This window comes from Ischnura elegans (assembly GCF_921293095.1).
Source record: "Ischnura elegans chromosome 13 unlocalized genomic scaffold, ioIscEleg1.1 SUPER_13_unloc_2, whole genome shotgun sequence".
In the NCBI taxonomy this organism is placed as follows: Eukaryota; Metazoa; Arthropoda; class Insecta; order Odonata; family Coenagrionidae; genus Ischnura; species Ischnura elegans.
The window spans coordinates 8230265-8243562 of record NW_025791658.1 but is presented as its reverse complement, the minus strand read 5'-3'; the positions used below and the strand labels follow the sequence as shown (position 1 = coordinate 8243562).

General features: G+C 39.5%; 1 protein-coding gene across 1 annotated transcript; it reads left to right on the top strand.

The window, feature by feature from the left end:
* Positions 1–231: 231 nt before the first annotated feature.
* Positions 232–11265, top strand: LOC124172670. The gene is made up of 3 exons (XM_046552125.1): positions 232–2739; positions 6800–7011; positions 10536–11265. Exons 1-3 carry the CDS (start codon positions 2494–2496, stop codon positions 10702–10704), a joined length of 627 nt encoding a protein of 208 aa, XP_046408081.1. The 5' UTR covers positions 232–2493; the 3' UTR covers positions 10705–11265.
* The last annotated feature ends 2033 nt before the right edge of the window (positions 11266–13298 follow it).

The window sequence follows — 13298 nt, the reverse complement described above, 5'->3', positions numbered from 1 at the left end:
ACCTACCTACACCCTGGGTCACTTCATTTGCACTGCCTTATCCAGTCGAAATTTTGGATCATTAATGCTAGAGACGTTATTCGTCGAAGAATATTGAATTGCATTAAATGTTTTCGTGCAAACCCCAAACCGAAAGAGCAGTTTATGGGCAATCTACCGCTCTCTAGATTGAAAAAAATGAATGCATTCAGCATATCGGGTGTTGACTATGGCGGGCCATTTGCTCTAAAATTGGCTAAAATCCGAAATGCTAAGATATTAAATGGGTATATTTGCTTGTTCGTTTGTTTTGCAACAAAGGCAATACATTTAGAGCTTGTTTCGGATTTAAGCGCAGACTGCTTCTTAGCCGCGCTAAAGCGGTTTATCGCTCGTAGAGGCGCTGTGACAGAAATCCATAGTGACAATGGTACAAATTTTGTAGGGGCACAGAGAAGGATGGCGACTTGGAGGAAAGTAACGTCATCAACTGACTTCAATGACAGCGCCGAACGATATCTGAGTGGAAGAGGAATCACATGGAAATTCATACCACCGGGCAGTCCTCATATGGGAGGACTATGGGAAGCCGGGATAAAATCGGTGAAAAGGCATTTGGGAGCATCACTTGGCGGTCAAGTACTCACGTACGAAGAATTTTACACGGTGTTAGTACAGATAGAAGCTGTACTAAAATCAAGGCCTATTACTCCAGTTAGTTCGGATCCTACCGATTTTGAGGCTATAACTCCTGGCCACTTTCTCCTACAAGAGCCAATTTACGCACTTCCAGAAGAACTGGAGCATGGTAATAGTGGATTGGGGAGACGATGGAGTTTGCTGCAACAAGTAGTAGGGACATTCTGGAAGCGATGGCAAAATGAGTACTTAATGACTCTGCAGTGAAGGGGAAAATGGACTTCAAAAAGTGGTAATATCAAGGAGGGTCGCAGTACTGCAGAAAGTTAATGAAAAAATTAAATACTTACACAAAGCGAACGACCGTTTTTAGTGTCTAGGGAAGGCACCTAAGTACCAGGGGTGCTTAAAGGATAGGTTTTCACTCTCACTTGTTAGTTATATTGAAGGAACCGAATCGTAGCCCATGTAGGTGGAGCCTTGGCCGAATAAACCGTTGCTTCTTGGGGACAGATGGTTTCGGTAGGGTTTCTGAGGTTAAAACCGAGCAGGGAGTGTTTAGACGGTCAGTAAAACATTTATGTCCATTACCGCTACCGCATAATTAACGTTTGAGGTCAGGATTTCGTTTTGTTTTTTTTTGTGATGTTAGGTTTAGTACTTTAGGTGATAATTTATTGTTTCGTATTTTTGAACCTTTCCGAGGGCTACCCATTCCTATTAAGTCTCCTTGATGGCCCCCTTGGAGTGAAGAATAAGCAATCCTTTCCTTTTTGTTTTGTCTTTCCCTCTCCTTACCCAAAGTTGAGGTTGGTTTAGTTAAAGTTGGACTATATGATCACATTCGAAAGGTGAAGTAATATATGATTGTTTATCTATTCGATATTAATTCAAATGAAAATTACTCTTGTTTGTTTTGCTTTGGAACGTTGTTCCAAGGGCGGGGGAATGTTTGGTTGTGAATTTCCCATACAAAGTCGAGCCTCGCCACCTGCTGGCGATACCACGCGTAGTCGGGTTTTCGTTTTGTTTTTGTTTTTTTTTGTCACTCCGAGTACGTGAGTGAATTGTGGAGTCGTCGTGTGTGAACTTCGTAAGCGCATGGACGGAGAGCAACCCAAGGAGACGGAGCGATGTCCCGCCCCCGACGGGAACAGCAGCGGTGAGTGGTATGCACCGGCACGGCTCGACTTTGATTTAAACAATATACAGTCCACATTTATAATCACGTTCGAGAGTGATCACTCGGATAAATTTGTCCATTAGCGTCGCGAGTGGCGACTTTTCTGCATTCGCTTCTATGCTCGGTGGGTGACAATACATTAAGAGGATACATGCATGGGGATCCGCCCAATGTGACATTTATGTCACAGTTCCATTCATCAGAGAATATTACAGAAATGGAAACAAATACCAAACATATTATTGTCTCATCAATAATTTTGTATTATAAGGCTGATATTTACCGAAAATTGTCGCAGTACTGCAGAAAGTTAATGAAAAAATTAAATACTTACACAAAGCGAACGACCGTTTTTAGTGTCTAGGGAAGGCACCTAAGTACCAGGGGTGCTTAAAGGATAGGTTTTCACTCTCACTTGACAATTCTTACTCTGAATTGAAGCAGTTAGCTTCCTCTTTTTATTAAAATATGGAAAACAACAATGTACCGTGCCCGAGGGATGCAAGAGTCATTACAGTGGAGTGATACAGGGTGTGACATTTTTGTTACACTAGGCGATTCTAGTGTTAAGAGGCCGACTTGAGGATCTCTTAATTCAAATTATTTGTGATGATATTTCTCTAATTAAATTGTAGGTCATCATACTTTCCCACAATCAAATTGCCTACATACCACTGGAGTTTCAGCACTATATGCCAAAGCTTCGTTTCGTCGACCTAAGCCACAACAAAATCAAACAACTGTGGCACGGCGATCTTATTTACACCAGAGCCCGGGACAACATGGACCTCGAATTGTTTCGGACGAATTATGAAAATGAACATCCGACTTTTTTGATCCTTAATAACTTTTTCAAAAATCAACTTCCAGGATCGAAAAATCTGACGATCGACCTCAGGCACAATTCCATCTCTTCACTGCAACTCCCAGACGATAAGGTAATGTAACATGTAGCGTACTCATTATTTTTATGGTATTCTACCCATTCCAGTAGGTTGCAATGCAGCACTTAAAAAGCATTCTGGGGATATCTCCTATCTTTGAGCACTTTTTCCCGATGAAAATATGGGACACACTCTGAAAATTCGATTAAAATTCAGACAAAAGCAGAATAAATTGATAGTTACGTCATTAAGACAACACACAATTAACGTCACGAGTATTAACGTCATAACAAGCCTCACAGTTATTGACGCTTTGTCACACGAACACTATGAAAGGTTTATTTAACCAATCGATCCATAATACGGGTGCAATAAAAAGTTTAAGAGACGCCGCTTGCCGTTCACGCCTAGTATCGGTTTTGCTCTCGGGGTAACAATAGATGCGGATACGGAGACACGTTCAGGTGAGGGTCTATTATGTAAAACTCGTTAAACCTTGCAACCTTTAAGCGTGGGACCGGTATTCGTGTTCAGGCGTGGTTTAAAAACTCCACGCTGATTAGCACGTAGCAACATCTAGGCCTGGGACGTGGTCATCGTATGAAGGTGCAGTTGATGCAAAATGCCCTGCCATTTAACGGCCAAAAGGAAGAGTGGGTCAACAGGCGACGCGGAGGCAGTAGGTGGCTTGAAAGGTAAGGGCACCTAGGAGGTCTCGCAATGTGTTTCAGAGGAAAATGGATTCGGGGGTCCCAGGGGGGGGGCCCGCGGGGATACAACTCGAGGACCGGGACAAGTCTGAGACTTATGCGCCCGTGCCTCTTGAGAGGGGAAGGACAGGAAGGAACAAGGAAGGAGGCGCCGCCGCGATAGGAGCCCGACGACGCCTCCTGGTAGGGGATAGGGAAGGAAGGTTTCAGAAGACAATTTATGTACTATGGGGGAAAGAGTATCCCAGCAGAGTTTGTTCCGCTGCCATCGCTTCGATGGAGAATGGGTTCCCTTTCTGACGCTATACAATCCTTGGATAGACACGAGGGAAATTCAAATACGGTTTTTTCAGCAACCAAAGTTTTGAAGGTGAAATTGCCGACCCCGAACGTAATTCGCCCTGTTCAACAGAATGTTGGCGCATTTGACATCCTTATCAGTGGATGATTAGTTTAACCCTCGTGCCCTAGTCCTTTTTCCCCGCTTTCACCCCCTAACCTTCCTTCCCTTCTATTCATCGCACCTGCTAAGGCACTCGTTCTGAAATTAACTCGCTCATCTTCACTCCCTCAATCTGCTGTGTCTGGAAATTTAAGGCAGATGTATTCGCTAGACGTAATACGCAAGGCATGAATAGTGAGGAACGATTTTGACTATCAGAAAGCATCATGAATTACTCTACCTAAAAAAACATCACTCTAAAAGATTTTATTACGTCCATTGCGATTGAAAATATTTGCTCAAATAACGCACTCATGATTGATACAAATTTAAATGATGGCACACAATTTCCCGGGATAATTCAATAAATGGGATAAAATAAAATTTTAATTTTTTTCTATCCAGCAGCCAAAACCAAAAAACTTTTATTTTCTGAAACTTAGTACCGATATCCTTTTTTTATAAATTGTTTAGAAAACAAATTTTGTAAAATTGAAAATTGTAAATTATATATGGCATATTTATAATTGTGATATTATATTGACATTTTTCAAGGGTAAAATTAAATGGCTAACATGATGTTGACAAAAAAGTTATTGGACGAAAAACATAAAACAACGAACTCACACTTCACTTGGGTCAATATTTAGTGTCACCTCCATCGCAATCAATTACTCTTTGAAGCCTTTACCTCATTGACCCCATTAAGTTTTGAATTAAAAATGGGCGTGTACTCAGAGATTCGCACATTTCTCGAACGTGAAGTTCCTGAGTCTCTTGGCTCCTTTCGCTGGCATTCTCCCATTCCCTAACCATCAGGCCCCAAATATTCTCTATAGGGTTGAGGTCCGGAGAATAAGAAGACCAGGGTAAGATATTGATGTTCCGGTGCGATTAAAAAAATAGCATCGTCGTGTGCGCCTTGTGAATGGGACAATTGTCCTACAAAAACACAATTTCTTCACCCCCAGGCACTTCACGTGTGGAAGCAAGGAAGATCGTAGAATGTGCACGTAATCACCTGATGTCATTCGTGCTGGTTTTTGATCAATGGTCCATGCCCAGCGGCAGATATGGCACCCCAAAAGCTAAGGATTATATGGCCCGATTTATTGCTTCTTAACATATTTTTTGGGTGATATCTGAAATATAACGGAAAAAAGGTTTAGTTCTTAGATAGATAAACGATCGTACATGTCACCTCCATAACTAAATTATATTTACCTAGGATTTCTTGTCCTCCACAGCTGAACATGCCCACTTTCATCACTTCTATATGTATGTCTTTTCGTCACTGAAGATGATGAGATCCCAAAATGTAGGATCCATATCCACATACGCACGGGCAAACTCCAATCTTCATGCCTTGTTCGCTTCACTCATATCTGGTTTTCTTGCTGGCCGGCAATTTCTTTAACCGGCTTCGTGGACACGGTTCCTCGCAGTTCTTACGCTTCAATTTAGGTTAAACTGTCTCTTTATTGCCAATGCTGATGGGAGTATTAGTCGCACTTTTATACATGTCTTCATCAACATCCTCCGTCGTACACCTAGGTCTCCCTCCTCTTCTCCGATGATTTAATGCCCTCCCTGTGGCGTTTCACCCAGTGGTACACAGTACTCTTATTGACTTTCATTCATCTTATGATATTTCCGCTGTTGTTAAGCCTGCCTCTATTAAGTCGACTACTTTTCCTCTCTCACTTGGTGACAACGGCTAGCAGCATATCCTTCTCCATCCAAAGAAAGACGCGAATTGGCAATGAGCTCGACATCCCTCTAGCAAAGCTAAAACTTTTTCAGCATCAAATGCATTCAAGTACGTGGCCCATCGAATATGCTCGTTGACTGCCTTGTTTACCTCAAGATTAAGCGTGCTATGGCTTGTAGCGTCGTTTCGTTGAGACATGCCAAATTTAAAGAAACATTTCCAAATAGCGCAAATGATGCCGTCGAATGCGCCTCTATTCCACGGAGTTCATCGCGAGTCATGCTCTGGGTTGCGGGAGACTCAGTGGTCGGTCGCGTATTTGGACGACGAAGAAAGGAGGAGAAGGCCTAGTTTGAATTTCCCACTCCGACCAAAGAATAACAACCCACTATAAAGGAAACCCATTTTCCCGCCGTGCGATAGTGGCGACTCAAACTTTGTTCGGATGCTTTTTTCCACCACAGTACCTGTGCTCTGCGATTTAAAAAGGTGTTAAACCTGACCTCCGAGCTAAAATCTTACAGTTCCTTTCCTTGCATTTAGGCTAAGCGCTTACAAAGTTACGTTCTTTCATGAAATCCATGCTAAAATGAGAAAATTAACTTGAATGGAGAGAAATATACGCAGAGTTAGTACGTTCTTCCAAACCTCGTAGTGCTACATCTGACTGTATCGGAAGCGTCCTTTGAGTAGTTATCTCATCAGCGTTTGTGGAGTCACTTCAAACAACCACTATGGTTGGACATCCTGCTAAGTAGCCGAACATTTTGATGCGTCAAAGGGAAGACATAGATGCAAGAATTATTTACTTAACATTTAATCCCCTCGAAGCAAACCTTTGTGCCGTAATATGCATTCACACGAAGTTTGTTCTACGCACGTAAAGATACAAATCATATTCAATGTGGTGGTATCCCATATACGGGAATTTGAACTATCCTTTAACACTACAATCATCTAACCCATTTTTAAGTTCTTATCGATCATGGAAAAAAGAAAAAAGAAAGAAGAAAATGCACGCAGGCAAAATTCTTCCTTTTTCGTAAAACCCTTTCCTAGTGATTCATGCTTCATTATTACGTATGGGTTATAAAAGGTGTTACTGTGACTAATACTACAATTTTTTAGGGGATTGATATTTTTCAGTCGCATTTAAGTTGATAATTTGGGCAAACGCCAATTTTCTGCGGAAAAGAGATTTTCAGGTCTGAAGAAACTATGGTAAAAATTGTGTCATTTTCTCTTTCTCAGATCGAAGTAGTGATCCCAGGCTGTGACATTGACAGCAAGTTTTCCCGTGTCAAATTACTTCTGGGACACAACCCCTTCGTTTGCGACTGCGAGGTCTTCAAGCTCCCGCGGTACGCCTCCTTGGAAATGAGGCCAACGTCTGCGTTGGAGAGGCTCAATGGACACAGGCTTGTAGTGCCAGCGGTCATTGACATAGAGGACCTCCACTGCTCGTAAGCATCAACACTAAAACTTCCTATTACTAATTTTAAATTAAAACTAAACAAATACAAAATTGGCCCCAGAATGAATCCTTGGGTCACTCCCATTTTTATGCTTATAACGTCACTAACAAAATTGTGATCTTTTACTACTATATTTCTATCAAATAATTACTGCTTAAACCAATCCATCAATAATCCTCTCAATCCAATATGGTTTAAATTTTTATGCAACACAGTGTTATCTACCATATTGAACGCCTTTTTATAATCAATGTAAGTTATTATAACATTCTTTTCTCTATCAAGTTTTATTCGAATAATCAATGAAAAATATTCTGAGGCATCCTTTGCAATTTTCTTCTTTTGAAAACCAAATTGATGTTCATATATAACTTATTTTTGCCCAAAAATTTTATCAGTAAACATGCCACATATTTTTCTAATAGTTTACTTACACAACTTAAAATAGACATGGGTGTACATTTCCGTGTTTGAAGATGATTTCCACTTCTGTCAATCGGACCAGCAATAGCTGTTTTCAACGCAAAAGCGAAAATAGCATTTTCTTAACTAGTGTTAATATATTTTTTAAACCGGTATAATGAAAATCGCTAAACCTGTTACATTTTAAGTCCTTAATTTTAATCCCATCAATAACTTTACCTTAACATAATCCTCAATTTCTAATCGACGACTAACATATACATTGTGGCTACCAGAAAAGCTTCCTGATTCCAGTCCTGCAATGGTAACATCAATTTCAGATACATTATTATAAATTTTCACCGTAGGAAAGGATGATTCCTGTGAATCGTCATCATTGTAAACAATTGAACATCTGCAGTCACCACATCTCCAACCATGCTTCATTTTTACTGATTTGACCCTCCATGTGCTCTTAGATATTTTAGAGCAGTTATAGTGGAAGGATCCATTAAATCCACCACAAAATGCCTTTAAGAGAACACAGGATGCTCATTTGTTGAAAAAGTTTAGCTTTGCAAAATTAAAACTCTTAAATTTTATCCAACTGCCACAAACTCTTCCACGATATCCGCAGGAAGTATATCACGAACTGATTAAAAAACATTTGTATGTAATGTACATACAGCGTGAAAAACACACATAATAAAAGCAATATATTAGCTGAACACAAATAAAAGACGTTGACAACATTTATTCCTATCAATGGTAAACAAAACTTTAAATTTGCAGACAAACCCTTTATCTCGTCAAAAAAAAAATACCAACGATTTCACAGATTCTGTAAGTAAAGATTCACTTGACAACATTAAAAATGTGTTGCTGGGGTCGAAATGCATCGAAAAGAAAATAGCAGGAAAGTCCCAAGAATTGGCAATAGAAATAAATATAACAGGTATATGGAACATGTTTTTATAGCTCAAATTGTCATATCTACTAACATAATCATCCAAGAACATATTTAAAATAGAGTCAAAATACTCAACCTTCATCCAAATACATTCACCATATCGCGAAAGTCTGCATTGATAATGTCAACCTGCCATATCACGAGAAAATTTCTCATCGCAAATAAACAGTCACCTTGGTGAGAACCGTGCACTTTACACTAGAACTACTTGCGTCCAAATTTTTGCATTTTAATACTTTGTCAAGTTGATTTTGGAATAAAATGCGGTCAAATATGGCAAAAGAGAACGCTTTTCAATGAACAAGGAAAATTATAGGTTATCAAAATACCAACTATACCAAGTGTAATAAGATGTGAGTAGACGTGGGAATAACCTAGGGATATCGACTTCCGACCTTATTGGAAGAGACCCACTGTAGGAAAACGACCACAAAAAGGGGGCGTAAGAATCTTTGGAAAACTTGCGAAAACCTACTGAGTAAGAACTAATGTGAACATGGGTATCTAAAAATACAAGAAATTAGAAGGAAGTGTCAATGCTACGTTTTTTCAGGAAATACGCACTTAAATGACATCTATGGCATTAATGACACTATTTTTAATTAATGTTGTTGTAATATTTGAATTTCATGTATATAAACAATTATCGAAATGAAGATTGACAGATTTTTTCGTCTGCGCTGCAATGTGTCACGAACGTCACCCATTATTGCCATGTTTACGAAGGTTACTTGGTTGCTTAGAGCCGGATTTTGTTGAAGTTGTATATGAGGTTTTGGAACTTTTTTTGGGCCACACAATTATTGCCACTATGTCAGAATGACTCTATAAATTGTTAATTTAACTGATTGGTCAATAATAAACGGGAGAAATAAATAGTTACGGTTTTTCATGAAACATATTATACACACAAATGACATTATCGGGGCTATTGCATGAATAATTTTTGAGTAATAGTGTTATGCTATACATCTTCTTATTTACCAGATATCTAAATAAGGTTAATAAACACAATGCTCTTTTTGTTATAGGATGGATATTTCGACAACGTTGCCTTGATGTCCTATTTGTAACATGCAAGACGAGTTGTAAAAAGAACGTCACATAGATATCGTAGTTGTAATACTCGTGGTATTAAAAAATTATTATTCCAGTACCCATGAGTAGTGTATATCCTGTATGGAATTAAAGAGCTTAATTATTTTGTTTGTGTGTCTGGGGATTGCTAAAAAACATAATATGTAAACCCATTATCTACCCAGTAGGTGTTGTGAAGATATCGAAGAGATGCTATAAAATGGAACTTAATGTCCACTGTTGGCCATCGCTGAAACATTGATTGGGAAGTCCTTTGAGTATTTGACAGATATAAAAACGACGTAAATTGCATTAACATGGATATTTCGCGGTTGTCACATCTTTACTTTAACAATGTCGTCTGGTTGTTGTAGGGATATCGATTCTTTTAGAGGTATACAATGTGGACGTAACGAAGTGATTTTCATTGCTAATAGCCTCCTCTAAATAATGAGTCTCTGAGCGGTTTTTTATTTATGTTTCAGGCTCCTATCATAATCGAGGGGATGGAACAGATAATATCACAGTGAAACTTGAAATAAGTACTTATCAATAAACATTTTACGGCATGGTTCACATGTGTGCACCTTGGGTTTTCGAGACAATCGTTTTTTATCATTGACAATCATAGACAATGCACTTCGATAAAGAAAATTAATAATTCTCAAAAAGAAAACATTAGTATCATTCTTAATTTTCAGTTAAAATAATATTTATAAGAAGTTTATTTTTCATTTTCAACAATTATTGAAAACTGTTGACTACGCACACCCATCTTTGTTGCCGTTTTGTCATCCATCTTGTTTTTCGAATCCAAAACAAAACACGTGGGACATGTAGCGGCAGGTTCGTGTACTATAAGAAACAAAGAAGCACAGTGACAGATTTACACGACAATAATTCAGTCTTGAAGGACTATAATATGAAAACATGTAGATGCACTCGTGCGCAAGTTGGGTCTGAAGAGAATATGGAGTAATTCCACCACGTAAAGTCTCCAAGTTTCGATTTATATTCTATTTTTTTTCGAATTTATTTCTAATTAATATTTTCGTGTTCACAGGGAGCCAGACTCAATGAAAGGGAAGGCGATCGCAGATGTGGAATCATGGGCTTATCATTGGCTGCCCATGATTGGAATTTGTTGGAATCACCATGGAGTTCAGTCAAAGTTGGGGAAGACATCAGCAAAACCCACAAAAGTGGAATCAATGGATGAACCACCGACATAGCACCGGTGGTTTACGGTGATACTTTGTACTATTAAATGAAGGGTTTGATGAATAAAATAGAAACTTTATTTTCCCACAGAGCTTCTTCGTAACTCTCATAACACCTTTCGCAAGTAGCAATCCACGCATTACTTCCACTGGAGAAGACTCTTCGTTCCCAGACACAGACATAATTCCAGGAGGTCGCGGAATCAAAGTTTCCGGAGCTGCGCCGGATAGCGGAATTCCCTGTCCGGCCGTGGGACAAACACAGAAGACCCTGCGCCGGAACCGGACAAACAGAAGATCTTCGATCGAAGGGACAAAAGAACGTGGTCCCGTAACGGGATTTACGGCCTCAACACAGGAGGCTTTTGCAGGGAATGAGTGCCTTGGCAATTTGGAACCCGAAGCGAATCATAACCTGAAGAGCTAAGTAAGAGAGCTGAGCAGATTAATATCAATGTATGATTGGTATGAAGTACCGCGCGTCGTAAGTGGAAGCAATGGATGAACCACCGACATAGCACCGGTGGTTTCCGGCGATACTTTGTGAAATTTAAAAAAATTATGTCAATAAAATTCAAAGTTTGTTTTCTCACATGAATTCTTTGTAACTATTAGAACTTCTTTCGCAAGCAGCAATTATTTGTTGAAGTGTTTTAACACTGGCCCTTTAAGTGCAAACCGATTTTCTAGGTACTAAGCCAAAAGTGCCGAGGCATTTTTGCCGATTTTGCAGTAGGTTAGGGAAAAAATTAGGTCTCAAAAACAAGTAAAGGTATATGTTCACAAAATTTAGGAAATATTTATTATATGTGGTTACAACTTTTTATTATGTTATTTGATGAAGCCGACGGTGGCTTAGGTACACGACCCTCGCCACATGTGCCACAGTGTGGACTTGTGACGTCAACATCTTGTTCGGTAAAACCCATCCCGAAATTCGCTCTGAGAAAATGTCCTGGTTACTGGTGTTACTGGTTAGCACGGCTGACCAGCAATCGGAAAATCCGGGTTCGAATCCCGGCTAAGTTTAAAACTTTTTCATGGCAAACTTCATCCTTTGGTGTATTTAATTATGGTAATATGAGTTGACTTTTATAATTTGAAGAAAATAGTTAACGTTAAGATAAAATGAATATTGGCAATTGCATGATTAGTTTATAATCAGCATCTAAGGGTGACATGGCATGAGGAGCGCGATGGCGCTCCTGGCACACTAAGGGCTAGGATTATTATGGAAGACAATTATGATAATTATGATGATTGGCCCTTGACGGTGGGCGTTAATCTGAGGGGTGGATAGGAGCTCATGTTTAGCGGATGGGAAGGTTTTAGGGGGTTTGGGGGACTCCCCAATAATTCGAGACTCAAATCACAGATGGAAGCACTCGCTAAAGGCAGTGACGTAATTTGCCAATATGGCCGAAGCATCGAGGATAGTTTTTTTAATGACAAATTGTTGTAATAGAATGAATATTCGAACCACTGCCAAAATTTTAATGGAAAATATCATGGAAGATTTGTAATGGATTTGAGGAGATATTTTGATACTTCAGGGCTACGACAAATAGCAGTAAGTATTCAGGAAAAAATAAATTATAGCTGAAATATCTTCTACTAGCTCACGGCTATTGCTTAAAGTTTACCTTACGACCATAAATTCGTCAAAACAATAAAAAACACTATTCTTGGTAGGGTAGAAAAATCTTACACGTTAATTTCCTTAAACGCCATAAACTCACAAATCACTGTCACTGTAAATATTGAATTGTTCCCTTTAATGGCAAATTTAAAGGTATTGCACGTAAATAGAAAAAACCCAACAATACCAATGATTTTTCAACGTGATTCCCTTTACGTAATTGGTTGGTATACTCGGAGCTCTGTTTCCGAATTCGGCGTATAGTTGGCGTATTGCTTGTGTGCATCAGTGGCGGCTTGCCCATAAGAACTCTCGGACTCCCGCCACTCCCATAGTTTTAAAAAAGAAAAAGAAATCAATACTCATCCAATTGTAACCATACATCTAACTAACCAAGTTGTTTTTTCAATCGGATACATCGAAAATGTAGGGAAAAAACGCAACATTAGCCCGAGAAATTCGTATTTGTAGCTGCGTGGCGCTGGCCAAAACGTCCCAATCCATCCCCATGCAGTTATATATGAAGAGTGGCGGTGGTGGGGGCTGCTGGTGCTATAACGCGTCTAAGATTGTGCCTTATGGAAGTGTTGGGACGCCGCCCGAGCATGCGCAGAGCGACCTATCTAGTGAGATGACATCGCCGCGCCGCCCGGCGGCCTTATAATCTTGGTGTGTTGCAGTGTCGCAGAATACCTTGTGATGGTGACCAGTTGACTTGTTATGTGTAAATTATTTTGATGTAAATAGTCCTAGTTGTAGTTGAGTCAATGGAGATAGTGATTTTTAGCGTTTTAGTCTTAGTGATTACTTCGTGTATTAGCGAGTCGTAATGGTCTCTATACTGCCTTAAAAACTCACTAAAGTACACAAAATATTCGAAAATGATGACTCCCGGTGGAGTGTGCCCCTCCCAGCATTTGACTAACATTTTAATGTAAATAGGCCTAGGCGTACTTGAGAAAATGGA